Source organism: Ambystoma mexicanum, chromosome 13, assembly GCF_040938575.1.
Source record: "Ambystoma mexicanum isolate Mex_15411 chromosome 13, UKY_AmexF1_1, whole genome shotgun sequence".
NCBI lineage: Eukaryota > Metazoa > Chordata > Amphibia > Caudata > Ambystomatidae > Ambystoma > Ambystoma mexicanum.
The window spans coordinates 199,366,630-199,394,622 of NC_090938.1; the positions used below are offsets into that span (position 1 = coordinate 199,366,630).

General features: G+C 47.1%; 1 protein-coding gene across 1 annotated transcript in view; it reads left to right on the top strand.

Annotated features, from left to right (window-relative positions):
• The window catches only part of TNNT2 (troponin T2, cardiac type), a gene marked incomplete at its 5' end in the record, with an annotated part of 101,086 nt that extends 77,052 nt beyond the window's left edge, over nucleotides 1-24,034 (top strand). Inside the window, 3 exons of the mRNA XM_069633636.1 lie at nucleotides 5,726-5,816; nucleotides 17,450-17,490; nucleotides 23,583-24,034. Of these exons, the coding sequence (XP_069489737.1) occupies nucleotides 5,726-5,816; nucleotides 17,450-17,490; nucleotides 23,583-23,634 (184 nt within the window). The remainder of the gene's footprint in view (nucleotides 1-5,725; nucleotides 5,817-17,449; nucleotides 17,491-23,582) is intronic.
• Nucleotides 24,035-27,993: the final 3,959 nt, after the last annotated feature.

Here is a 27,993-nt window from a genome sequence, read left to right on the forward strand (position 1 = left end):
CATGTACACTCCTCGCTAAATCCAACCAGCCCGGACACAACTTTGTCCCTGGTTGTCTGCTTTTGAGGGACATGAAAGGTGAAATGCTGGTAAAAGTGTGTGGAGTCACGCAATAGTTCCAGACCATCTCCCTGAGAACTGTCTGCCACCTTAAACCTGAAGCCATGGCTAACTGCAATCCTCCCTTTAGGAATCTATTTGCTCTCTCGACAAGACCATTCGCTCTGGGCTGGTACAGTGCTGTCCTGTAGTGCTTGATACCAAACCTCTTAAGAAACTCCACCATCCTATCCGAACAGAATTGTACCCCATTATCTGAAACAAGTTCTGAGGGGAATCCCTCCCTGTAAAAAACTTCCTCAAAAAAATTAATAATTTGTGAAGTGGTTGCTTCTCTAATGGCTTTCCACTCAACCCATTTTGAATGATAATCCACCAGGACAATAAGGTATTTAAAATCCTCTCCTAGTTCCTGTATGGGCCCCATTAAATCCACTGCCAATTTCTTCCATGGCTCTCTTGGAACACTCACAGGTCTTAAGGGAGCTTCCTTAATAATCTTACTCTTGTCACTTCTTTCACATTCTTTACAGCTCCTCACACACTTCTCTACCTGACCGTCAATCCCTGGCCACCAAAAGAATTGCCTGATATGCCTTTTAGAACCTCCCATGCCTAGTTGGCCTTGGTGAGCTATGTCCACTAATTTGGGCCTGATGTCACATGGAGGTACTATTTTCATTCCTTTTCTGAGTTGAGACCCATCCTCTGACATGCTCAACTCCTCTTTAATACAGTAATAAACATCATATTTCTTTTCAATGAGATCTTTTCTGGGCCAACCTGTTTTGGTTCACAATTTGACTTGCCCCAAGACCTCATCCTTAACATCAGCAGACTGCCACTCCTCTTTGCTTATGGCATTGTGTACCAATGCACAAATACCCACAGTACCCTTTGCACTCACATCCTTGAAACTCTCGTTCTGTGCAGGCAGTCTAGAAAGACAATCAGCAATCACATTTTCTCCCCCAGGTATATACACCATTCTAAAGTCATATGCTAGCAAGTCAATCATCCAACGAGATATCCTAGGTGAACCTTTAGCCCATTCCGCACTGCCCAGTAGCTGAACTAATGGCTTGTGATCAGTCTTTACAACAAACAACTGACCCCATAGAAAAAATTTAAAATGAGCAACAGCCCATGATATAGCTAGGGCCTCTCTCTCCACCACGGAATAATTGCTCTCCGCCCCCCTCAGAGGTCGGGAGGCAAAAGCTATGACATGTTCAATGTTGCCATCATATTGAAAAAGAGCGGCACCCAGACCTAACGTGCTTGCATCTACAGCCTGCACAGTTCGTCTGCCAGAAACAAACCCTCCTAATGAAGGTGCCTTCACAATGCTATCTTTAATCTTACTAAAGGCATTTTGACATTCTTCCGACCACACATATTTGGTGCCCTTTTTCAATAGATCTCTCAAAGGAGACGACATTGCAGAGAAGCCATCAACAAACTTGTGATAGTACTCCGCCAATCCCATGAACGAGCGTAGTTGCTCCTTGTCAAGAGGTTGGGGAGCACTCACAATGCTATCCACTAAAGACTTCCTGGGAGCAATACCATTGCAGGAGATTTTATGCCCCAAGTAATCCACTTCCGTAACAGCAATTTTGCATTTCTCCCTCTGTACAGTCAGACCCGCTTCTCTGAGTCTGACTAACACTGACCTAAGTATCGTATCATGTTCAGGACCATCATTTGCAAATATCAGAATGTCATCTTGAAATACTGTCACTTTCTCAAGGCCTTTCAGTACCGTTTCCATCACTCTCTGAAATACGGATGCCGCAGAGGCCAAACCAAAGGGCATCCGGTTATACTTGAAAACACCCTCAGGAGTGATAAATGCAGTCAAGTGTTGGCACTCTTTAGACAACGGAACCTGATGATAGGCAGCAGAGAGATCGATTATGGAAAATAACTTAGGTTCTCCTAGTGTGGAAAAAACTTCTGAGATATCCGGTAATGGGTGTCTCTCGACCACTATGTTCTGATTGAGGCTACGTAGGTCGACACACAATCTCATTTTACCATTGGCCTTAGTAACCAAAACAACTGGAGACAACCATTCCGTAGCTACAACTGGTTCAATCACCCCTTTGTCAACCAAGCTATTTAGCTCCTCTTTAAGTTGTGCCCTCATCTTCAGTGGTACCTGGCGTACCTTGTGTACCACTGGTTGGGCATTGTTCTTAAGTCTGATGTGATGTTCAGACTCTTTAAGCCTTCCCAGACTCTCAGAAAACACCTATGGAAATTCTTTGGTCCAAGAGTCCCCCAACTCGGCAATGGTGACAGGATCCGGTGCACTGGCCTGTACCCTTAAACCCAGCTTCCTCTGCTCCTCCCAGCCTAGCAGAGAGGTCCCTTTTTCCGCCACAAGGAACGTGGCTTGGCATATTCTTTCCTTGTATATTATTTCTGCAAGAAATTCACCCAGGATATTTATATCAGAGTCTGCATATCCACACACCCTGACATTGGTAGGCCGTATAATAGTACTGCTCTTCCCCAGAATGTTTGTCAATGTGTCTTGGGATATAATGGTCCAAGGGGAACAAGTATCAACTTTCATTTTGAGCTCAATTCCATCCACTTGAAACTTGTCCACAGGACCTTTGGTCATCCCAGACATCTCTGAAATCTCGAATATGTGTCTTGGGGTGAATTCTTGAGTGCCGGACACTTCTTGGATGTTGTACCCCTTTCCGATGCCGTCTTCATTATTGTCCACTGGCCTGAACTCGATACTATTGACAGCGTTACCCTTGCAGACATTGGCAAAATGCCCTTTATTCTTGCACTTGAAACATTCCGCATATTTTGCAGGGCAGGAAGGATAGTTCATACCATGTCTTGAACTGCCGCAACAAGAACATACATTTCTTGCATTTCCTCCTCCTCTCTTGACTGTGGAAAAGCCAACTTTTTTCTTTTGATTAACGACACAAACCGAAGACGATGGAGGATTGGATTTGTCAATCCTAAGTTCTTTGACATACTCTGAAGTCTACTTGATGATTCTTGCCAATTCTACTGCCTCATCCAATTTCATATCCTTTGCAAGAAGTTTCTCCTGGACTCTCACATTATTAGTGCATCTAACCAGCTGGTCTCTGATTAGGGAATCAGTCAAATGTTCAAACTCGCAAGTGTAACTCAGGGATCTGAGGCAAGCAATGTAGGACTCCACAGACTCCGACTTCTCTTAGGCCCTCTGGAAAAATTTGTGTCTCTCAAAACTGATATTCTTTTTCGGTTCAAAGTGGTCCCGAAGTTGGTTAAGGGCAAACATATATTCATCCATGTCACCTGCCTCTGGGGCATGGTGTCTGGAAAGTCCATCAAAAATTCTGCGTCCTTCTATACCAAGGTTGTGTAGGAGTAAGGCCCTCTTGCGCGCAGGAGGAAATCTCTCCCCGCCCATCGCCACCAGGTAGTTCTCAAACATGTCCCTCCACCTGTCCCATGTAATCAGAGCTCGGCCTGGTTCACTCAGAAAGGGCAGGGGAGGTGGAATGGAGGCGGCCATGGTTCGTACTCAAACAGGACGATATTCTTAATGTGGATCTTTTTTTTTTTTGTTTTTTATTAATGGTGCATACACAGCACACAATTGGTCCAAAGAAACTGTTGCATAAAGTGAGAGGATAAATGTAAGCAAAAAAAACTTCTCTTTTTTTTCCTTTCTTAAAAAGAAAAAAAATCCTTTTTTTTTTGTTTTTTTTTTTTAAATAAATAAATTGCAAGAATTGCAGTCCACCATTAGCAATCTGCTAGGGTCTCTGTAACAAAGTACTTCCGCGTTCTATCCTCTGTTGCCGGGCTTGTGAAGGACGTTGCTAGGAGACATGATGTCACAATGGGAGGACCGGGGCTTCTGGAGGCCAACACGTCATGAGGTGGGCATGGCTAAACAAGACACGCGAGCAGCGAGCGCTCGCTCCCGGGTCCGCGCTGCGGCTCGAGCTTCGGGTCGCGCTGGATCTGCGCAACGCCCCTCCTCAACTCGGGGCTCGTGCGGGACTCCCAAAGCAGCAGCCACTGCACCAACGCTCAAGTGAAACCTTTCCAAGCTTTCCTGAATGCCGGGCTGCGGCTCGCTCTGGATCCGCGCAACGCCCCTCCTTGCCTCGGGGCTCGCGCAGGACTCCCCAAACAGCAGCCGCTGCACCGACGCTCATAAGGAGCTTTCCCCAACTTGCCTGAATGCAGGGCTTCAGCTCCACCTCCTGCCCGCCTCTCGCCTGCTGTCCCTCTCGGAGGAGGGGATCCTGAGAGCTGTCGGTGTGGAAAAGACCGGAGACCAGAGGACATCAGGTGGCCCCAGGCAACATGAAGTGCCGATCCTCGTCGCCAATGTTAAATCTGGGTCCAGGCAGGGATATATGTATATTGAAGTCCTTTATTAAGTATAATTCAAGGACAGCAGGTACCCCTTCAAGAGGCAGGCTCCAACTGACCAACCTTAGAATACACAGTGAAACTAAACACTCTAAATAGAATTACATGACATCACAATGTTACTCTTTTTGCTGAAACGTATTATAATGTAAATGTGGCACAATAAATAACACAGGGAAGATTCACCTCAACACAAGGACCTTATCTTCGTCCGTCCTTTGTTGAGGGTGTTGCTGATGAGGTCGCCTCAGCAGTAGTGATGCAACAGGTGGTGGTTATGACAGTTAAGTGGCAAGGTCTGGTCACATTACTAGCAGCCTTCTCAATGTTGTCTGTAATTTAAATTAAAAGCAGCAGTATACAGAGGTTTCTAGGTCTTGGTCACATAGTATAATGTGTATGAATTGCCAAATTACTTTCGCACCTTATTATTCGTTGTGGCGGCATGTTTGAGTGGGACAGCCACAGTCAATAGATGTCATTTATTCACTTAGTCAAATCACAGTAAGTGTGGGGTTCTTTTTGGCTATCATTCTGTCATCTCATTTCAGAGGGAGACTAATTGTGAAGCTCACTTTCAATAAATTGTGTCAAGGAATCATTTGTGTTTGCAGTCATAGATCACGGGGGGGTGTGGACTGCCTGAGGGTGTGATATTGAGGTCGAGATGCTGCAGGGGGGGGAGTTGGTGCAAGCGTGGCAAGACATTTTCTGCGAGAGATGTGAGCAGTTGTGATGTGGCATCATGTGTAGTTTTTCAGTAAAGAGTCCTCCGATTTCTGTTTTGAAGCTAATGTTGTGCGCCTCTCCCATTGTTTTTGAGCAATGTAAGGAACTTATTTTACTCAAAGGTAATTATGTAGAAGGGGACACACACCGACAGACTGCTTGCTTGTCTGTATTGCACTTATCATAATAGATTTTGCGGTGTTTTACTTAATTTCAAATGTATGTCCTTTGGAATTTGGGGCTCTGATGATTGACATGGGAGACTGTGCCTTAATACTTGATTATAGCATTCTTTTGAGGCATTACATGGCATTTGTGGTCCTATTATTCACGTAAATTTCTAAATATTAAAGATTTAAGCATCCGTTGTCCAATATTGGCTTGTGCTTGGCCCTTTTGATGGCAGACCAGAACCCCTGGCTCGGATCCGGCTCGGCCTTACCCATGAATTTCCTGACCCTGCCTCCCCCTGACCACCCCCCGCCCCCACAGCTCTAATAGTACTCTACGTCTCTCCATACAGGGAGAAAGCCAAGGAGATGTGGCAATGGATGAAGGAGCTGCAGGCGGAGAAGTTTGACCTGCAGGAACAATTCAAGCGGCAGAAATACGAGGTGAGAACAATCACACAATTCTATGACCCAAAACCGCACACGGCGCGCCTCACAATGACCCAACAATTAAAAGGCGGGATGGATATTACAAAGGTGCAAATCCCTGGTGAAGCAAAACAAGAGTGCTGTCTATGGCCGCACTTGCCGGGCCATTCCAGAATGGTAGAGGCATTATGCCACTTTGCCTAGTGCGGGAACGGATCTTTGGCCCAGCGCAAAGCATGTGGAGACAAGTGATTACATAACTTAACGGAAGATGGGGGTGGGCCCTAGTATTGGAACACTTCCGGCGCTTCGCCATGAGATAGGTTTAGTTGGTTAAATAGCTACAAGGTCACGGGTAGTCGGAGGAGGTGACCACACCTCCTTCAGTAGCGACTGAGAACATATACTTCGCACTTGGCTTGTAGAAGGGGTAAATATCTGCACACTTGTTTGAGTGAGTTCAGTGGTATTTATTTAGAAGAAGACATGGAAGGGTTTTATAATGGCACAATCCCATAGGAAAACGTTCCATGAATCAGGCCCATAGGCCCTCATTACGACCCTGGCGGAAAGTGACTGACCGGACCGCCACAGCGTAAATAGCGTTTCCGCCATTGCACGATGGAGCAAAGTGCGGCCCATTCCGTCCCATCGGGCACGAGCACCACGGCATGGCGGAAGTGCAAAGTCCGCGATGGCGGAAATGACCCCAAAACGGCCCACACCGCCGCCGTACGGCGCCCTAGGTGCAATACCGCCACCCATCTCAGCGGACACCGCAGTGAGCGCCAACCGGAAAGTACGGTGACCGTAAATATACGGAAACGGAAGTAAAAACATGGGCCCGGAACGGGAAACATCCCGCCGTACACCTATAAAACCACAAAATCCACACAACCACTAAAAACACTACCCTGAAACACACCCCAACCCGTCATCCACCCTAGCGAAACCAAGAAAAATGGGAAAAGTAGCGAAGAAAGCGTGCGACCGCAAGCGGCAGGTCCACTTCTCCCGTGAGGAACTCACCGTGCTAACAGAGACCCTCCAGGAGAATGCTGCCGTCGTCTTCTCCACGCAAATGACCAGGACGGCACTTGCGAACAAGAAGGCCATATGGGCTCTGGTGGCACAGCGGGTAAGTGCGGTGGGGACCGCACCCCACAACCCACAGCAATGCAGGAAGCGATGGGACGACCTGCGGATACGCGTCCGTAGCATACTTTCTGCCAACCGCAACATTGCCACAGCCACCGGGGGAGGTCCTGAATCACCCATCAAGTTGACCCCCTGGGAAGAAATCTGTGCCTCCACCATTGGAATGGAGAGCATAGAGGGAGTCGGAGGGATGGAGAAAGGAGTGCAGACATCCGAAGAATCAGGTAGGTGCCCCAAATAAAACAATGCTAAATCCACAATTTCCAATCATGTGAAGTACCATGTGTCCCCATAGTGCAACAGGAACACATGTCCAGGAGAACGTCCACACACATTGGCCCTCATTACGACCCTTGCGGAAAGCGACTGACCGGAGCGCCACAGCGTAAATAGCGTTTCCGCCATTGTACGAAGGAGCAAAGTGCGGCCCATTCCGACCCATCGGGCACGAGCACCACGCCACGGCGGAAGTGCAAAGTCCGCGATGGCGGAAATGACCCCAAAACGGCCCACACCGCCGCCGTACGGCGCCCTAGGTGCAATACCGCCACCCCACTTAGCGGTCACCGCAGTGTGCGCCTACCGGAAAGTACGGTGCCCGGAAATATACGGAAACGGAAGTTAAAACATGGGCCCGGAACGGGAAACATCCCGGCGTACACCTATAAAAACACCAAAACCACACAACCACTAAAATCACTACCCTGAAACACACCCCAACCCGTCAACCACCCTAGCGAAACCACGAAAAATGGGAAAAGTAGCGAAGAAAGCGTGCGACCGCAAGCGGCAGGTCCACTTCTCCCGTGAGGAACTCACCGTGCTAACAGAGACCCTCCAGGAGAATGCAGCCGTCGTCTTCTCCACGCAAATGACCAGGACGGCACTTGCAAACAAGAAGGCCATATGGGCTCTGGTGGCACAGCGGGTAAGTGCGGTGGGGACCGCACCCCGCACCCACAGCAATGCCGCAAGCGATGGGACGACCTGCGGATACGCGTCCGCAGCATACTCTCTGCCAACCGCAACATTGCCACAGCCACCGGGGGAGGTCCTGAATCACCCATCAAGTTGACCCCCTGGGAAGAAATCTGTGCCTCCACCATCGGAATGGAGAGCATAGAGGGAGTCGGAGGGATGGAGAAAGGAGTGCAGACATCCGAAGATTCAGGTAGGTGGGCCAGATAAAACAACGCCAAATCCACAAAGTCCAACCATGTGAAGTACCATGCGTCCACATAGTGCAACAGAAACACATGTCCAGGAGAACGTCCACACACATCGGCCTGAAAGCGCACGTCAAAACCCACAATAAATACATAAATAATTAAAAACCCCTAATACACGCACTACACGTGCAGCAGGCACACCCTAACTGCAGGCTGCCAAACAACTGCACCCTCACTCCACACACAAATCAAAGCACCTCCAAGACCCCGACCCAAATCACCCTCAGGTACCACCCCAATGCATGTGATACAATGCCATTCCAATTCCCACAGACCCATTAATAACCCTCGCCCTCCTTTACTCCACCACAGGGTCCGATCCAAACGACGAGCATCAGGACCCCTACCAGCACACCTGCAAAGAGGGCCAAGACCAACGGCCAAAGACCCTCCACCTCAGCTGCACGCATCAAGACACGGCAGCAGCACAAATCAGGTGGCAGCACAGAGGAGGGAACATCAACAGGCACCCCAGCAGCCAGCATGCCCACAACACCACCACCACAGGTCCCCCCAATGGATGCCACAGAAGGCACTGCCTCTGGTGGCAGCAGCACCATATGTGACACCCCATTGATGGCAGCATGCTCCGACACAGAAGACGGGGATGTCGAAGTCAGATCCATCCATGACCTGTCCCAATCCCCCTGTCTGTCCCATCCCGTACAACATGAGGATACCACGCAGGGGCACCCACAAGACGACGACTGGCCATCCCCCACAAGCCCTGTGGCAAGGCAACATGAGGTCACCAGCCCCTCTGTGACACCACCGCAAATGGCCATGGCCCAGCAGAGGCAACAGTCCCTCGACTAGTTAATCGTGCAACAGCAGCAACTGGCCACGCTCCTCAAGGACCATGCCGATGAATGTGGGGGCACTAAGGCAGACATAGAAACATCAACTGAGACACTGAGGGCAGAAATGGAGAGAAGTACAGAGACACTAAGGGCACAAATGGAGAGTAGCACCGAGAGCCTAAGAGTACAAATGGAGAGTAGCACCGAGAGCCTGAGAGTACAAATGGAGAGTAGCACCGAGAGCCTGAGAGTCCAAATGGAGAGAAGCACCGAGAGCCTGAGGGGGGAACTGCATGCGACGTCCAAAGACGTATGTGCCGAACTTGCCGCAGTGCGCCGTGTGCTCACTGAGCTCTCACAAACCCTTAGGGACATGCATGGACGTGAGCAGGCAGAGACATCGTCCGTTGCAAGTTCCGTCCAGGGCAGCCCCCAACGTAGATCTGGGAGGAACCTGCGCTCCACAGGCAGGGGTGCCCCTGATACCCGCAGAGGGGGCTTGCAATAGCGACTGCCCACTGACAATGAGCATCTTTGGACACTGGTGTACGGGGGGGGTAGGAGGGTGGAGGGGGTGTTTTGGGCTCACTTGGGTGGCGGGTCGATAGGGTGTTCAACATGATATCACATATGCCATAAACAATGCACGATCAACCAATGAGATGTGTGGACAATGATCTTTGTGTACTAGGCCATCATAGGCGTACAGTCCATATTGTGCATGTACCAGACACACACAGTGCCACGAGTACCGTGTCCATGTATCAGCCACCAGGCGTGAGTGCTAGAAGCATGCATCAATGAGATGCTGACGAATGTCACGGCCCTCCGGTGCCTCGCAGACTCCTTGAGGTGCTGCCACATCCCCACCCTCATCATGACCATCTTCAGGTGCTTGCAGTTCTGCGTCAGGGGGCATGGGCACATTTCTACGTACGCACATGTTGTGGAGCATGACACATGCCATGACCATCTTTGCAACCTTCTCATGGCGGTACAGGAGTGCCCCGCCAGACCTGCTGAGGCAGCGGAAACGAGTCTTCAGTAGGCCGAATGCCTGTTCAATGACTACACGGGTACGTGAGTGGGCATGGTTGTAGTCCTCCTCATGCTGGTCCCGTGGGTTACGGACTGGTGTGAGGAGCCATCTCTTCAGTGGATATCCAGCATCACCTGTATGTGGACGATAAACGTATGATGTGGAATGCCATTGCTACGTACGCAAACCCCCCCCCTTCCTGCCAGGTCATTGCCGAATCACATACCCCACATCATCATGCATGAAATGAGACTCACCAAGTAGCCAGGATCTGTTCCCTGCGTGTCGCTCCATGTAGCGTGGTATTGTAGAGTTCCTCAAGACCATAGAATCATGGGTTGATCCAGGGAATCGGGCACAACAATGTGTAATGATCCTGTTGGAGTCACACACCATTTGTACATTCAGGGAATGAAATTGTTTTCGGTTGCGGTACTGGGCCTCCATGGCATGTGGGACGACCAATTCCACATGGGTGCAGTCGATGGCACCAATGCAACCCGGTATGCCGGCAAGTGCATGGAATCCCACTTTTGTGTTGGTAATTTCCTGCTCCGAGCGTGGTAGAGAGATGTAGTCGTCTGCGTGCTGCAGGAGGGCATCGAGCACTTGCAATAGTGTCCGTGAGAACAGTGGCTGAGAAATGCCATGCAACTGTCCGACTGTGTGCTGGTAGGTGCCTGTGGCCAGGAAGTGTAGTACAGACACCACCTTCAGTAAGGGTGGGATGGCGGTTGGGCTATCTATCATGCTGACAAGGTCAGCCTGTGTCATGTCCACAATGGCGGCTATGGTGTCCCGGTCCAAACGGTAGAGGGTGTGGATCTGCTCATCAGTGAGGTTGAACGGATGTGCTCGGAGGCGTGGGATTGCGGGCTGCCTGCGTGGTGGTAGTGGCTGTGCTGGCGGCCCTTGCTGGCCCTGCCTTGCCCTCCTCCTCCTCCTGCATCTCCTCCGTGCGGCCGGTTGTAGTTGGTGTTCGTCTTCTTCTTGGAGTTGGAGTACTTGCAGTGCTATCAGGTCCCCCAGGGCCAACATCGCGAGTCCTGCCGGTAGCATTTCGGAGTGGGTGTGGTTGTGGGAGGAGACTGGGTGTGCAATTTATGTGTTTTCAGGCTGTATGGCCTCCACCTGTGGTGATTCATTCCACCTGTGCAAGCTGCTCTCCCCTTTGGCCGAGCACGTCCCGCACACAACGCTGCAATTCTAGTAATGGCATCTTGCTATTGCAATCATGTATTTGTACCCGATGGCCGTGTAACATTGGTTGATATGTACATTCGGCTATGGTCCCATTGTTTCACATACAATCTTTGCAGTCGCGAACAGACTTGTGAAGGGTCAGTGGAACGTAGTACTCGAGTAACGGTGGGCCCTCATGCATCACTGTACCGAGTTGCACCGACGGGCGGGGCGTCCCATTTGTGGGTGAAGGCAGTTGCCTTTTTCACACACAGCCGCACTAGATGGATTAATTTGTGATTTCAAGCGGCCACAGATGCCTTTTCGACGTGATGTTGCAAATGAGGAATTCGAAGGGCGGCGCTTTCGGTTTTCAGCTAGCGGCGAGGAGATGCCCACAGGTCTGACTGCAAATATAACGTTCTATTGTTCAATGTCCTTGAGACAGGGGCCATGGCGAGGATGCAATGATTGATATGAATAGTTTGGGATGCGCAATAGCGACGTGGGCGATGAGGCCGGACGTTCCCAAATACATGTTACTTCACAATACTGGAATTACGGGCTGGGGCACTGTGGATTTTGCAGGCTGCATAACGCACAGACTCAATGGATATTTCTAATGTTATGTGAGTAAATATTCAGGCGTTTTTATACCGGGATGAGGGAATGATGAATGGATGCATGGGCAGATGATTTGATACAGAGTTTGCCATGTACAGGGCTTCTTGGAATCTGTCCGCCTCCCCTGCGCTATGTGATGCAGGGCTGCCATAGTGGGACCATCGTCTATCTGGCCTTGTTGAGCCCTCCCTGTCTCGACGCGCCTTCAGACACTTGTGTCCATGCACGTTAACATTCCCATCAGATGGATTCTGTTTTCACAGACACATGCACAGGTACACTCGTTTGTGATGGTGTTTACACCTCGATATAGATGGTTATGAGTCGCAAGTGGTTTTGGGGTGGTGATGATCCTTTGGAGTGGGCTAGCATGCATATGGCTGTGGATTTAGTGTGATCATTGAAGTGAGTTGTTCGAATGTAGTTCTGATGGCCATTCTGTTCTTTTTCTTTTCTTTTGGTTGACAGGTATCTCCTCCCCTTTTGCCACTGCCATCTGTATGCCACTCCTGCAGATGGCTTTTACTCCCGACACCTGCTGCTTCGTGTTAATCAGTGGAGCAGCATTACGATCTTATGGGACGATCGCCAATGGGCCACATGCCCTTACGCAGTACTAGTGGCTCGGAGCAACATTTCGGCCTTTCAGCTGGACTAGTGCCTCCCCATTGGGACGGCCCTGCGGTTCTGTGCGCTTCCATGTTGCCTTTTCGTACGTGAATGTGGCTCTGTGTACCATGATGGAACAGGGCGTCACACAAGAAGTAGCTGGTCATTTCTTGCGGATGCAGCCCACAATGGTGAAATGTGTTTTGGAGTTCATGGCCTAAAGGCTGTATGGGCTTGGTGATTTTGTTGTGCATTAAATTTCTATTCTGATATGGGCCGTGTAGCGTTCTTCTTTGCAAGTGATGTGGCATATTCCTATTTGGGGAGCGATGTATTGTGAGGAGATCTGCATTGGGTTCCAGCTTCGGAGTTTAGTTGCGTGGTACTGTGCTGGGCGCGTTTGCCTACGGAGCCCAGTGAGGTCAGGGATGGGGGCTGCCAATATGACTGTTTGAATGTTGTCATGCTCAGGGGCGGGGGATTGGGTTTTGTGTAACAGATGCCGGTCAGCCAGGTGGACTGGTGGAATGATGTGATTTTCGGAATATTGCTGGTCACAGGTGCCTGTGTTTGCGTGCGTTTCTTGGTGGGGGACTGTGGTCATGTCCATTGGAATGGCTTCTGTATTCGTGCCATCTGTGCCCTGCAGCTCCCATTGGCCCCTCTTGTGATTCTTTTGTTCGTTGGCATGCATGGGTGACTTGTACATTTCACTGGTTGCATTGTGACTTCATTGCACCTACGGGGAGTTGTACTATGTGGGCAGGGAGCGGTGAACAGGCACTCAGTTGGGCCGTTTACGGTTGATTCGCGATGCCGTACTTCTCACCATGGCGGAATGGTACTTTCCGCCGTGCTTGATGGCGTTAGGTACATGTCCGCTAGGGTCGGAATTCGCGTACCGTTGCGCCATGGTGGTATTTACGGTTTGGCACGGCGCGCGCGTGCGCGTACTTGGTGCAGTTAGCGTTGGCGTTCACTACGGTGTCGCTAATGGCATCGTACTTTGCGGTGACGGGTCATAGTCGCACCGAGCGCTATTCGATGGCGGTATTGCATTTCCGCCATCGTTTTTCGATTTCCGCCAGGGTCGTAATGAGGCCCATAGTCTTTAGTGGTCAGGTGGTATTTATCGAGAAGAAGACATATAATCTTTAGCGGTCAGCCGACACGTGTTTTGACTTCTTGGGTCTTTCTCAAGGCTATCATGTAGGTAATAGGGCCCCGATGTCCGTGGATGATGGTTCCTGTATAGGTTACGGATGAGGTCTGTTAAATTCCAGTCTTGGATTGGTTGTTGCCGTTAGTCTGAGTGTCCTCGTCTGTACGTATTCTGTTCTTCATTGGAACAGAATACATGATAGCCTTGATAAAGACCCTAGAGGTCGAAACACGTGTTGGCTGACCACTAAAGACTATATGTCTTCTTCTAATTAAATACGACTGAACTCACTCAAACAAGTGTGCAGATATTTATCCCCTTCTACAAGCCAAGTGCAAGGCATCCTGTTCTCAAGGGTTACATAATTTAAGTGAAATATTTCAGGGAATAATTCATCACATTTAAAGCAGTTCTAAACATTATAACGCTTATTATTAGGAACACTAAATTGTTTTCTAGTCCCCAAAATGTTCTTGAATGCTTGCATCCCTGAGACATGTTGGGATAACATCTTATAATAGCCACAAAACATGTTTAAGCAATCTATGAAACTTGCCTCACCTGGTAGTTTCCAGCTGGCATAACACTGCATAATTGGTAAAGCATTCCATGTTGATGGTGTCGAATATGTGCTCCTTGGGACTAGAAAATGTGAGCCGGGAATCGGAAGGAGTTTGAAGGTTTGTTTGGCCCCTGTAGTGTTCGTCAATATATCAATCTTCTGAGAAAAGTTTCACAGGTGCACTTGCAAACCAAAAATGTATGGCTTTGAACCATTGAATAAATCATAACCACAGACCCTGTTCTTGATAGCCTTCGTCACCATCATTTATTAGCTAGCCTCTGCCCTTGTTGAAGGACACCCACTATAGGCAAATCAGTCTTGGACCTATGACTAATAGCCCTACACCATCACGAACTGCTAGGACTAGTCCCCTCTGCACAGAACACATGCAATGGTAGGGATACCGAATGGCTCCATGTTATCTGGCACTTGTGCTCCTCTTCGATTTCTTGTGAAGAAAGACTGCGTATACTCAAATGCAATCTGGTCTATTGAGTGGTTTAAACTGGAAACATCATTTTCTACCACGTGAACTCATCTGGTCACTCAACATGGAAATTGAAAAGGCAGGTTGATGGTGTAAGCCTTCAAATGTGAGTGCCCCAAATCTAAAACATTTCTGCTTCCCGGCTTCATGAGTAATGATCAGAACAGTAACTCAACCAATCACTGTTGAGCATAGCCTGCCTGCCCCTAGTGTTCCATTTTTTCAATGTATCACTTCCGGCTTCATCTGGTTTTCAACTCCATTAAATTCCAAAAAGAACCAAAGGCTCCGGTTGACACGTGTTCATTGCTGCCCGAGGTGTGCAATTCACTCACATGAAATTCTGGGATTCTAGGCTTTACAAACTGAGTAGTGCCCTACCAGCTATGCATAATATCAGTTTTTTATATCGCGCTTAAGGCAGGATTCCTCATACTTCTTAGTAGTGCATCCATTGATATTATTGAATCCAAATATGAGGGCCGGCCTTAGCTCTGGCAGCGCCCCGGGTGGCGCCGGTCCAGCACAGGAGTTGGGAGCTGTTCGCTTAAATATGGCGGCGCCAGCCCATAGCTTGCGAGGGCTTAAGCCTCCCACTTTGAGGAGGTTGCAGGCAGAAAGCAGCAATCTGCCTTGATGTCTGAGTGTTAAGCATTGGCTCTAATGGGAAAGGGGTGCAACCAAGAGCCTGTCACCTTTCCTACCTGGGAAAGCCGACTATTTACCTCTAAACAATCGTTAATATGGCGGGAGGAGCAGGCATACACAGTGGCAGAGGACTAAAGCCTGCACAGACAACATCAATACACATTAGATCCCTCCTGCCATTGACTGACCCCAAGTTTGATTTCTAAAACTATGCCAATTGGGGTAATAAAGACCTGGGCACAGTTAAGGGCCAGTAACATGGAAAGAGCATGTCTGGGTTTACCTCTGGGCACGGACTATTTGCTCTCCAAACAATCATTTGGTTATGAGCCTTACCTATACATGATTGTTCGAATTATGCCTAAGGTCTTTACATCGAGTACAGAACCAGATATTTGAGGGTACAGGCTTAAATGGGCAAGTGGAAAACTCGACTTGTAGTCATTATTTACCGTGTGGTGCTATGAAAGGAGATAGCATGCATTTTGTTTATTTGCAACGGGTTGAATGATCTAAGGATCAAATATCTTAAATCGTTGTTTTTATTGCAAAAAGTGTGCACTTTTGAAAGCACTTTCAAGAGGGCCAATCAATTTGTTAAAAGCTCTTTTGATATGGACATCATCTATTATGTGGCTAACTCTATATATCGAGCACGGCTAAGAAGACGTCTTTTGGTAGCGTTTTAAATCGAATTTCATTCATATGGATTTCAGTTCTTTTTCTTTCTTTGTATGTAATTTTAGTCCCAATGCTAACCTATTTTTATAACTGCCTATTGCAGCAGGTGAATTGCCCAAGTATTCTAATGTTTTGCAATGTTATGTATCTAATATTTGAATTCTCTGGAGATATGGCTAATAATGTAATCCAATGGAGTCATGAATACATGTTATGTATTGCATTATGGTATGTAAGTTGTGCCTTGATGACTCTATAGTCAAATAAAGAATTGATATACAATATCAATATACCCTATAATGAGCAGCTTTTAAATTTATCATTCAGCCACCCCTCCATCCCAAAAATTAATCTCGAGTCTGCATTCACCACCGCATCGCTTTTCAAAGGGTCCTCTGAGCTCGAGTGGCAGCGACACCCTACTAAAGTGAAAAGCTGCCCGCTCCAGCACAATAATGGGGAGATTTTCACTTCAATAGGGCACCCACCATGCCAGCTCTGGGAAGCCTTTTAAAGGCTCCCCCATCCTGGGGCTACAGAAGCGCCCTACTTAAGTGAACATCTCCCTTTGTGGGAGGAGCTTTTTAGTTACACTGGGCACCACTAGCATGCCAGCATGGGGGAGCCTTCGCAAAAGCTTCCTCGAGTTGGCGTGGTGGCACTGGACTGGCAGCGTCACATTTTAATTAAAATATCCTCCCCCATTCTGGTACCCCACCCAATGTCGTTCAAAGGCTGACATAGCGGTGGATATGGCGTACGTTGTAAATGATATTACTTTGGAGCCTAGGCGACTGCCGAAGTCACCCATGCCTAATGCCGGCCCTGCCAAATATGCTCAATTTATCAGACATGGAACCTGTGAAGTGCATGTTGTCGAATGACTGTGTCATGCCCTTGATCTGGATGCTCTGGACCCAGCTGAAAAATTAATTTGTAAAGACCAGTTAGACCATTTTTCCTTCCTAGGACTGTCTTATTAAAGAGAGAGTAGAAGGAGTGTTAAGGGATGTTTTCATGTTGCAGTGAGCATAGCATGAACATGCAAAAGGCATGCATGTAATGTAAAACGGTAGAAATCTATTTACAACCACTGTCCACTCATTTATAGCATTGGAAGAGGGGCCTAAAGTTTGTGCAATGCATTTGTTTAGTCCCAGCTTTTCTCTTGTTAGTTTGTGTTAGCATGCAGTAGCTCACACAATCCATCAAACCTCGAGTTATTTACAAGCAGATGCCATGGACGGGCATGGAAAATGTACTGACCCTTTGCACATGAGAATCAGAGATCTGTGTGTGTGTGTTTGTGTGTGTGTGTGTATGTGCGTGTGTGGTGCAAGTGTTTGTATGTGGATTATGTGGGTGTTTGCATTTGTGTGTGCCCGCACATGCGTCCTGGCATACACTGTGTACATTTGGACACCTTATCGCAATCCTAAAATGGCCACCATTGTTCTCTTGCAGATCAATGTCCTAAGAAACCGGGTCAGCGACCATCAGAAGGTGTAAGTATTGTTGGGCGCCTGGGTGGCTTTTGGGTGCATGGTCGGCACTGGCTCGGCCACAATCCGACACACTTTCTTATAACCCATGGACAATTGTTGCCTAACATGTGGTCAGCATACGCCATGATATTCTAACAACTCCCTTGACCGAGGTCTAATGGGGTGGTCTGGATAAGGTGATATGTGCAGGGGTTGGACACCCTTTCCTCTTAACCCTAGGTTAGGTCTCAATTTCCTCCCGACATAGCATAGACCAATCATGTCAATTGTGATGCTCAATTCAACTGATGCTCATATGTAGCTTAGACCGTCCCTCAACATAAAGCATAAGCGTGTGTCCTCTGATCCTCTATTAATACTCTTCCTTGAAATGTAAATACACTAGAGGTGGTATACAGAGGGGGGAATCTGCATGCTTATTTTTCTCGGGTGGATTCCGCTCCTCCATACAACTCCTGTCGTTAGAAAGGTCAGTGCATCGGTGTCATCAAGCCGCGTGTAAGCCATTGTCTCTGCGCATTCTAGACTGCTCACGACTCTTGTTTTTTCTCTCCCCTCCCCATCTCCTGTGCCGTTGCAGGAAAAGGTGAGCATTTTTCAATGCTTGGAGGTTTTCATTTCTGTCTGTGCTTGGTTCCATGATGTGGGCTGCAGATCAAACTTATGGACAAAGCTGAGTTGCTGACCTATTCAGTCTGTGCCTTTATCGACTATTAGTCTCAATCCGGGACTGCTCAACTCCTTTGCTTTTGTTGCATTCTCTCTACAAACAAAATACGTTGTGTTTGATCATAGTAGAGCCCCCATAATTCTGGCCAATTATGTAGCTCCTCATTATGAGTGTCGTGGAATTCTACAAGGATATACTGCATAACTCGTTTAACGATTCTGCCACCCACAATGTGCCTGAAAACGAGTCACCGAATGACAGTGCGGATCCCCATTCTTGGAGTGCGATGGCCCTGTGGTGGATTTGGAGGAATTAGCACAGGTGGTAAACCCTCCCGGAGGAATTATCATCGATGGTAAACCCGCCCAGAGGAATTATCAGGAGGGATGGTGCTTTTCATTTAATTTTGTAGTGGTAACCTGCAGGGGATGAACCATATGCTAGAGGTTTCTCCTCCACTTCACCACCACAATTGGAATTCGGCGTTGCGGAGAATGAAGTGGTAAAGTAGCAGTTAATCCATTATCAGCACTTTACGGCCACCTTTTACACAGTACCAAGCGCATAATGAGGACCCAACTGTAAAAGAAAATATACAAGAAGTTGATTCTCTAACAAATTTAGAAGCAGGTGTGCAACACCCAACACACCCTCATTGGCCATTGGATTCCTTCCAATTTATTGCTAATTTTCTTATTCTGTCGAACTCATAACGAGGCCACTAATGCAGAAGAATAGTGTACAAGAAGTTGATTCTTTGAGAAGGTCAAGATACATACACTCAACACTCACTCATCCGCCAATAGCAAACCAAGCTATTTCCATTCAAAGGGGTGGAAAAGCTCTTTGTGGTTGCAGTTCCATGTGTTAAAATCACGGCAAAAATGGCCTTGGACACAAAATATTGCAGGAAAAGGCTGTGGTTTTTGTGCCGCAATCCATTTAAAGGAAGCGGGGGACGCCCCTGCACATCCCCGGGCCCATTATCCCATTTAAAGGGTACGGGGGAAACCCCTGCTCCCCTAAAATGGTGTAATGGGGTACATCTTTAACGGGTCAAATCACAGCATTTTTGCCACGATTTTTTGCACAGGCGACATTTTTACCGCAATTTTATCACTGCATACCGTGGTTGCTTGGTCTGTGGTTGCTTATTGGTGAGTGGGAGCAGGCAGAACTAGTTCACAGAAAAAGAGGTGGGAGAGCCGGATATTTCATGGGTATGATATGATATGATAGGAAATGATATGATAGTTTATTTATATAGCGCCTATACACAAGAGCTAAGCAATAGCTGAGCATGGGGAGGCAGGCAGTCGGGGTGGTCTCTAAGTGCCAAATATCAGCTGAGTGGGGAAAAAAACAATACCTGACTCCCCAGTCCCCCATACCCCACAACAGAAGAATCATATCTGCCATGTTACCTTTCTACCCCCAACTACAGAAATCCATGACTGGTGAGCCACTTTCAGCACAGTGAAATAAAAGGACTCGCCCAGTATCACTCACAAATTCTATCATGCGTGGTGTTTCACGAGCATAAAAAAACTCAAAAAGTGACAATTGATCCACACAGGTAAATCTTTCAATATTTTTTGTTTATTCATTCTTTATAATCGGAAAAATGGACAATAAACATTTCATAAAATTCATCAACAATAATACATAAATCAAATGTTGTGCAAAAACCTCCAAAGAAAGTGCAAATACGCATATATGTGCAAACCCGCTCACTTAATTGCTGTGGACACTGCTGCATTATTTTTTAGACACATTTCAAAACACAATATTTTGTTATTGCCCACATCCCTATCAATAATACCTATTAAAATATAACATTTCAAAATGTAAAACCACCATTCTTTACAGTCGTCTACTAAAGGTTGTTAAGAGGAGCAGACAACTCCTCCATATTCAATAATCAACTTCATTTATTCTAGTTTCGACAGAAAACCATCTGGAACAAAGTTAGAACTGATGTCCGCCTTCTTCAGGACCTGACTGTTTTGCAGGAAGGTGCCTGTTCAGTTTCTGATTTTCACAAACCATACTGCAGAGTCTCTATTGATTAATTAGCTCTTGTTGAATTACATGACAGGGAAACACCTCCATATTTAATTGAAAAACAGGAAACCAAATCCTCTACTGCATATTCAATTCTTCTGGCAGAGAGCACAGGCATAAACTGTCAAGGGTTCACAATTAATCATGGGCTGTTGCAACAGTTCTGAGGTGCTGCCAGATCTCAGATAATCATTCAAATTGACACTGGGCGAGACAGTCAGAATAACATGTCAGTGATGGCGGTGCTGCTGGGTAGCTGTTCACAGATACCTGCTTTCTGGCAGTTCCTGTCACTTGAGGTTTGCACTAATAAGACAAATTTGTCAAAGACGATCACCCATTCCCATCTCATCAGGACTATTACCCATTCCCTGCTCATCAGGATAATGTCCCATCCCCCACCCCCCATTGGACCAATGATACATTCCCAGCCAAGAAGGAACATTACCCATTCCCAGTTCCTTGGGATAATGTCCTATTCTCAGCTCAACAGGTCCATGACCCATTCCCATCTCATCAGGACTATTACCCATTCCCTGCTCATCAGGATAATGTCCCATTCCCCCCCCCAATTGGGCCAAGGATACATTCCCAGCCAAGAAGGAACATTACCCATTCCTAGTTCCTTGGGATAATGTCCTATTCTCAGCTCAACAGGCCCATGACCCATTCCCAGCTCATTAGGACAATTTGCCTCATTACGAGTCCGGCGGTAACTGAGGCGGTAAAACCGCCTGGTTACCGCTGGACTCGTATTACCATTCCGCCTCTGTGACTCCCGGAAATACCAGGGCATTACGACCCTGGTGTCCCGGGAATTCCGGAGGCAGAATTCGGTAAATCCCCATTCCCATTGAGTCCTATAGGACTCAATGGGAATGGGGAAGTGGAAACACCGGCACCATCTCATGCAGGCGGGCGGTGTTAAACCCGCCAGGTCAGACCTGGCGGGAACATCACCTCCCGCCTGCAGGAGTTGGGATCAGGCGGTCCGTAAACAATGGTGGCGCGCGTTTACCGCCACCGTTATTTCCGGACCGCCTGAATTGTAATGAGGCCCAATGACCTATTCCCAGCTCATCAGGACACTGACATATTCCCAGTTCATTAGGATAACAACACATTCCTAGCTCTTTAAAGCATCATAGAAGACAGTAGACAAGCTGCCGATAAGAAAAACCTGAATTTGCAGGTGTAGGCACCTCTATTGTAACTTGATTCTGTGGAATAATGGCTATTTACCTCCTGATTGGTGCAGACATCTATGTCAATCTACATGATTAGATCACACTGTTCACATCTCTCCATTTGTCCCTGTTGAGCTCAGGATCTCTTTAAAGACCTCTTTCTATCATTCATCTGGTCTGGTGGACAGGCTGGGATTATGGGTAGCTCCAGGGAAAGGTGCCCAAGTAATGCCTGCGAGGGCAATAACACCATCATTCTCTGGGTCACTCATCATTTGGCCGCCTAAGTGGCAAAGGTTTGGGGGCAGGACTGTCAGGGCTGCAGGGACCTATCTCTGGGTGCTTTAGCTCTTTCACTGGATGGGTGTCCTCCTCCCTGGGCTTCATAGCAGTGATGGGTCTTGCTTCCTTGTGCTTACCTTCTTCATTCAGTGCCTCTGCAATGGCTCCTGCCTGTAGCCGTGTTTCGGCCACTGTGCTTTCTTAGTTACGTGGTGGCTGGTTTTTGCGCATGCAAAGAGGCGAGAATGCAGACCCATTCTTGTCATGTGTTATGAGAATTTAAAATGCGCACGTTCACCCGGAGACGTATTGGAGCGAGGGTACACACAGTAAAGCTACAGCAATCCCAAGGCTCAGCAGAAAAGCACAGTTTTGAGAAGGCAGCGGAAATGCAAGCGATTTTCCGTCTGTCTCAGTTCCAGCGGAAGAGTGTCATAGGCACGGAAACAATTGAACATGGCGGCCACTCCCCTCCCACTTGCCTATTTGCTGCCTAGTATCCACACACAACATATTCTTGGAGCACACCAGCCTTCGCTAACTCATTGCACATTTCATTAGGGTTCAATGAACCATCAGGTAAACTCTGTGGCGGCAACAGGCACTACAGAATAAGAAGGTGCAGGGTCACACCCCTGATATGCAGTAAGTCGTGAATAGTGCACATTCTGGAGTGGCTCGAGACTTCAACCCTTCAACTATCCTTTGACATGTTTCTGTCTATTTCAAACAAGACACTGGCCCTTTACGATTTTGGCGGTAGCCATGCCGCTATTGGCAGCACGGCTGCCACCAAAATTGGGTCCGGGTTCCCAGAATGGGGAAATACCGGGCCATTCCAAGTTTAGAGGGCCCGGTAATTCCTCCCTCCAGGAACCCGGGCTCGGACCTTCCCCATTCCCATTTCAGCCCCTATAGGGCTGAATGGGAATGGAGCAGGGAGCTAACAACGGGCGGATTACGACCGGCCCGTTGTTAACTCCCTCTTCCCCTCACGGGACCCGCTCTGCACGTCTGGTAAAACAGGTCCTGCGAGGGGACCTTGTAATGTGGTGGAATGGTGTTAACGGGTCCGCATCCTTTTGCGGCACCCGTTAACCCATTCCGCCATTCTCGTAATGAGGCTCACTGTGATCCTAAACACAGGCAGGGGAGGGAATATGTGCAATGTAAATATCCTTGGCTATATGTCTCGGACCAGAATGCTCTCCTTTTATTGCTTTTCCTCAATGGGGCTCCCACAATATCCCGACACTCTGACATCCTACACCTCCACATTGCATTGTTCCCACTGAACAGGTGCTAATGTGCTTGTAGTTTTCTCGAATCACTGTTACTTTTGGTGCAGTCCATCTTTGGCTATTCTTCATGAACCTCTAGCATTTACACTTTTGGCGGGAAACTCGAAGTAATATAACATTTAAGAAATTTCTTCCTGGCGACATTCCCAGCATAGCCACCAACTTGCAATATTTTTTTTACAGCTCATTGAATCTTGTTTAATTTAACAGTCCCATATCACCCTGACAGCAGCATTAGAGTTTTTCTATGCCATGCTATATTCATACAGATAAAGGTACTGAGGCCAAATGAGATACAAAGATTTGCCCAGGATCACAGCATTCTGATCAAGTAATGAAGATTGGATTAGATCCCAGGTCATGCAGTACTGTGTCTTTAATTTATATATGGAATTCAAGAAAACATTTTGAAAAAGGGTGTGCTCCATTCTTAACCCTCCCATCCCTGTTAATCTCAAACTGTGTTTTTGGGAAGGTGTGCAAATATGTGTCAAGGTTTGTGGATCATTGATAAAAACTGTAGTTCTCATGACCTTAATGAAAAAATCAGTTTGCACAAACAGATCCATCTTTTTATCTGTCTTCTAGTTCCAAAACTGCACGTGGTGGAAAAGGCATTGTTGGAGGCCGCTGGAAGTGAGGTGCCAAGGGCTTCACCGGGCTCAAGCCAGGCAGCTCTACATTATCTGGGATCTATGGAGATTTTCAAAGAGACCTGAGCTGCTCAAACATCAGCAAATATATTTCAATGATTTTCTGAGTTAATAACCTGCCCAGAAATCACATCATTATCCTGTGATCCATTCCACCTCTGCCAAGAAGACCTAACAGCAAAGCACAAATTGTGTGCTCTTGCTCCCGGAGCATGAATGAACAGCTGCCCCCTGCTTTTTGATCATCCCTCCCCACCATTCTGCCCCCTCAGCCTGTGCATGCTGTACTTCCTCTATTTGCTCACTGTTATTTTGTTCCCAAATTATTTGTCGACATATTGTTCTTAATGTGATGTAAATAAAAACTTGAATGCATTAGGAGTGCAACCTTCTCAAACTAATTTAATGGGGGAACACTGAGAGATGGAAACAATACCTAATGTAAAGGACCTTGTCTGGGCTTCTGATTGTATATGATTATTATAGAACTCCTGCAACATTTTAGCTAGCTTATGAGTTAATAAGTCTAAAAGATTGCAGACATAAATCAGACATCTGGCAAAAAAAAAAATAAACTGGTCGTAGTTTTATAAGGGTCTTGCTGTCGCTAGTGCGGCCCCTCTTTTGTGTCGGCACAATAACCATTATTAGCAAACAATGGGGCAATTTCTATAAATTGACAGGGTATTGCCCTTAGATAAATAATATTCACACAAAATGTTAGGCAACACACAACTGTGTAAAAGCTACTAGCAACCACCTGAAAACGCAAGGCTAGGTCCAGATCGTAAAACCAAACCCAAAGAGAAGGTTTTATTTATTTTACTGTGGGGTGGACTCGAACCTATTCATAAGGAGAATAGAACAAGGTTGTGGCTGAAGACAGAAGGATAGAGCGAAACAAGGGTGCTATCCCTGCCTGAAGTGCACTCTTGACTAGGTTGCGGTGTTACAACGCCTGTCTATTAGTGACAGAATAAGAGTAAAATTGCCACTTCTATAATATGTAATACATTCAACCTTGAGAGTCCCAACCCACTCTCTTCCCGATTGGCTTAAATCGGAAGAGACTACCAATAAAACCAGGGAAAGGAAAGGAGAGTCAACCCAGGAAAGTGAAGAGAGTCAATTTTTCTCTTCAAACCGAACCATGTGGCATCTAATGGGATTGACAATTTTTAATAGCCCATTGATTGTCACACTGCTCCTGGGGTACTCAAATGTAAAAATGACACAACTTAGGGAAATAGGATAAATTCCCAATCCCAAAAACACACACAAAGACAATACAATCACCACTTCCCATGTGGAATCAACTTTTTGCTCATGGAAAGTGGGACAATGTAAAAAAATGTGCTCAAAACTAAAATGGGGGCAAGTTGGAGCCCTTTTAGATGATACAAACACCGTCGACCGGTTTCAGTGGCTTAGGTTTAGTGACGCCACATTCTTCAGGACAGTCTAAGCTCCTCACGAGTTGGTGCATTTTATTGTACAACAACCAGTTTAATGACGAAAATGGTTAAAAACAGTAGATGGCATAGTACATTACCACCCTGCAGTAGGTGTCATGGAACTGGAACAGTCTGGGAAGGAACCTGTGGGATCAACAAAATGAACCACAGTTACTAGGAAGCTGCTAAATTCCACCTATTGGATTTAGGATGGCACAACACTGGTTTGCCAACCAAAACAAACACAGCACCATGGCTATCGCACAACACCACCTCATTTCCCAATCTCAATATCAAGGTCTCATCTCTTTGGTGTCAAAGAATGCCGCCTGTATTTATTAGCCACAATGTTATTGAGAAAAGTAACCACAACATGTGTGATAATTCTAACGATGGTATGGAATGCTCTTAAACAACTCCTGAAATTGTATTAACAACAGAGGGATCTCAACTCACCCTTGATGTTCACTCCCTTTTGTTCTAAAAAATGGTATGCCACAGATTAGTGCCCAACTTTTACTGTCCAGTCCACGTGTAATACATCTGTGAATAATTACAAGATTTATAATGATATTCAAACAGACTGGATTTCAGAAGCTCTCAATTTAGAGCTACCACAATTTATACCACTTGGGCAATTATTTTAGGGCAAAGATATAAGGGGGAACAGAGAATCATAATGTCCCAGCCGACAAAGGCAAGCTTGCTTTGTATTGGTAAAATCTGCAGTCAAGGGAAAGGGATAAATACAACTACTAAATTATCCCAAGGGCAAGATAGAGCATTCAAACATCCCTGCAGTCAAGAGTCTTCACATGTACTTACATGAAAAATGCATAACACGGGTGCCTTTTTGGTCAAGGCGAGGCGCTCTGCATAGGCGCGTCTATCCCCTATGGCTCTAATCTCCATGTGTTAAGTAGGAAAAGAGGGGGCGGCAGCCTTTCCTTTGCACATCACGTGACTCGCATTCGCGTGTCACGTGTGCATGCCTCTGTCTCTATATTGGCCAACTCGTGTCCATTGATATGTCACGTGACATCCACATGTCACACGCACACGCGCCGCCTCCGTAATGGCCGGCCCGTTCTCACGGAAGCACCAATGACGCGCATCAGCACATCATTGGTTTCCATTGATATGTCACGTGACATCCACGTGTCACGCGCACACGCGCCCGCCTCCGTAATGGCCGGCCCGTTCTCACGGAAGCACCAATGACGCGCACCAGCGCGCGCCAACGCATCTGCCTCCAAAGATTTTTTATATAATTTAATTCTTTAACCCACTCAGGGCCGGCAAAGCCCCCAGCAACGCGCGCGCACATCTTCACACGCCAAGGTCAGGCGGAGCCTAGCCAGGCATCTCACACACGGCTGGGAAAATGCCCCCTCCGGTGCATGTACCACTCCGCATGCGCTACAAGTAGGAGGGGGGTGCCCGGACCCAGTCAGGCACCACATATAAGACCCTAGCACTGGGCCGCTCACGTGCTCAGGCTGCACACAGCCACAGTCAACCCAAAGGGAACCTCCTCCCCAAAGTACCACCTCGAGGGAAAGAAAAAAGGGTACATATTGAAGTACATTGGAGACGGGTTGGGCGAAATGTACATTCACAGGGAACACACAATCTAACATCCTATGAGTCTTGACACACAACCAGAGCATCTACAGGGTGACTTTAGATATCAATCGTTGCTCACAGATGTTTACATAAATGGCTCACGGCATCATGGCCAAGGAATGCCAGGGTATATTTTCATTGAGACCCACTTTGTCAGTTTTTAAATGGAAAACCCATTTTTGTTCCCGCTTTAGTAAAAGGAGACTCATATCCCCTCCTCTTCTGGGACATTTTACCTTTTCTATAATGGTCCACTCAATTTCAGAGGCCAGGTGTTTGAGCCTCTGAAAGTGGTCCGCCATGGGGGCATTCTCCCGGTGAGTTCTAAGACATGATAGGTGTTCCTGGATGCATTTTTTAATTGGCCTTGTAGTCATGCCAATATACTTTAGACCAAGGTCTAGTGTTTTGGTGCGTTTTGTAAGACTACATACATTGCAGTGGCACATGGTGTATGTCCTTGTGGGGAGGTGTTGTTCCACAGGGTAGTTTGCCCTGTCGTCTCCTGGGCTGGTGTATAAGAATGTATAAGGGTGTCCCTCAGATTTTTTCTTTTTTTCATGGCAAATCGGGGTAATGGCAAATTAACCTGCCCGACATTGAGTATGAGCCATAACTTAATGATTTCCCTTTTAATCAAATTGATTTTATTGGAATAACTGAAGACTGCTGTGATCTCCCACCGGTCGTGTTTTTTGTTGTAAATTTAGATCCCATGGGATGTTTTTGGCTCGTTTCCTTGCCATTCTCACAGTTTCTTTTAGGGTAACCATGTTCTAAGAGGTGATCTGTAAGTCCCTGTGCCTGTAGGTTATACTCCTGAGTGGTAGAACAATTACGCCTATAACGTAAAAACTGCCCGAAGGGTACGTTTTCACAAAGGCATTTCGGATGGAAGCTGGTGTAGTCCAGAAGCGAGTTGCGATCAGTGGATTTTCGAAAGATAGTGGTAGCTAGAGCACCCATACTTGGTTTAATTTCTACATCGAGAAAATGTATAATCTCTTTTGAGATACAATGTGTAAACTTAAGATATCTATCTCTAGAATTTAGCCAAGACAAGAATTCTTTAAATTGGTCTAAAGTTCCTGTAAAGATGGCCAGGACGTCATCGATATATCGTGACCACAGGGTGACATGTGTCCGAAAAGGATTGGAAGGCTGATATATGTGGGTCTCCTCAAATTCAGCTACATACAAGTTTGCCAACGAGGGCGCAAATGTAGCGCCCATAGCCGTCCCTGAGCGTTGCTCATAGAAGGACTC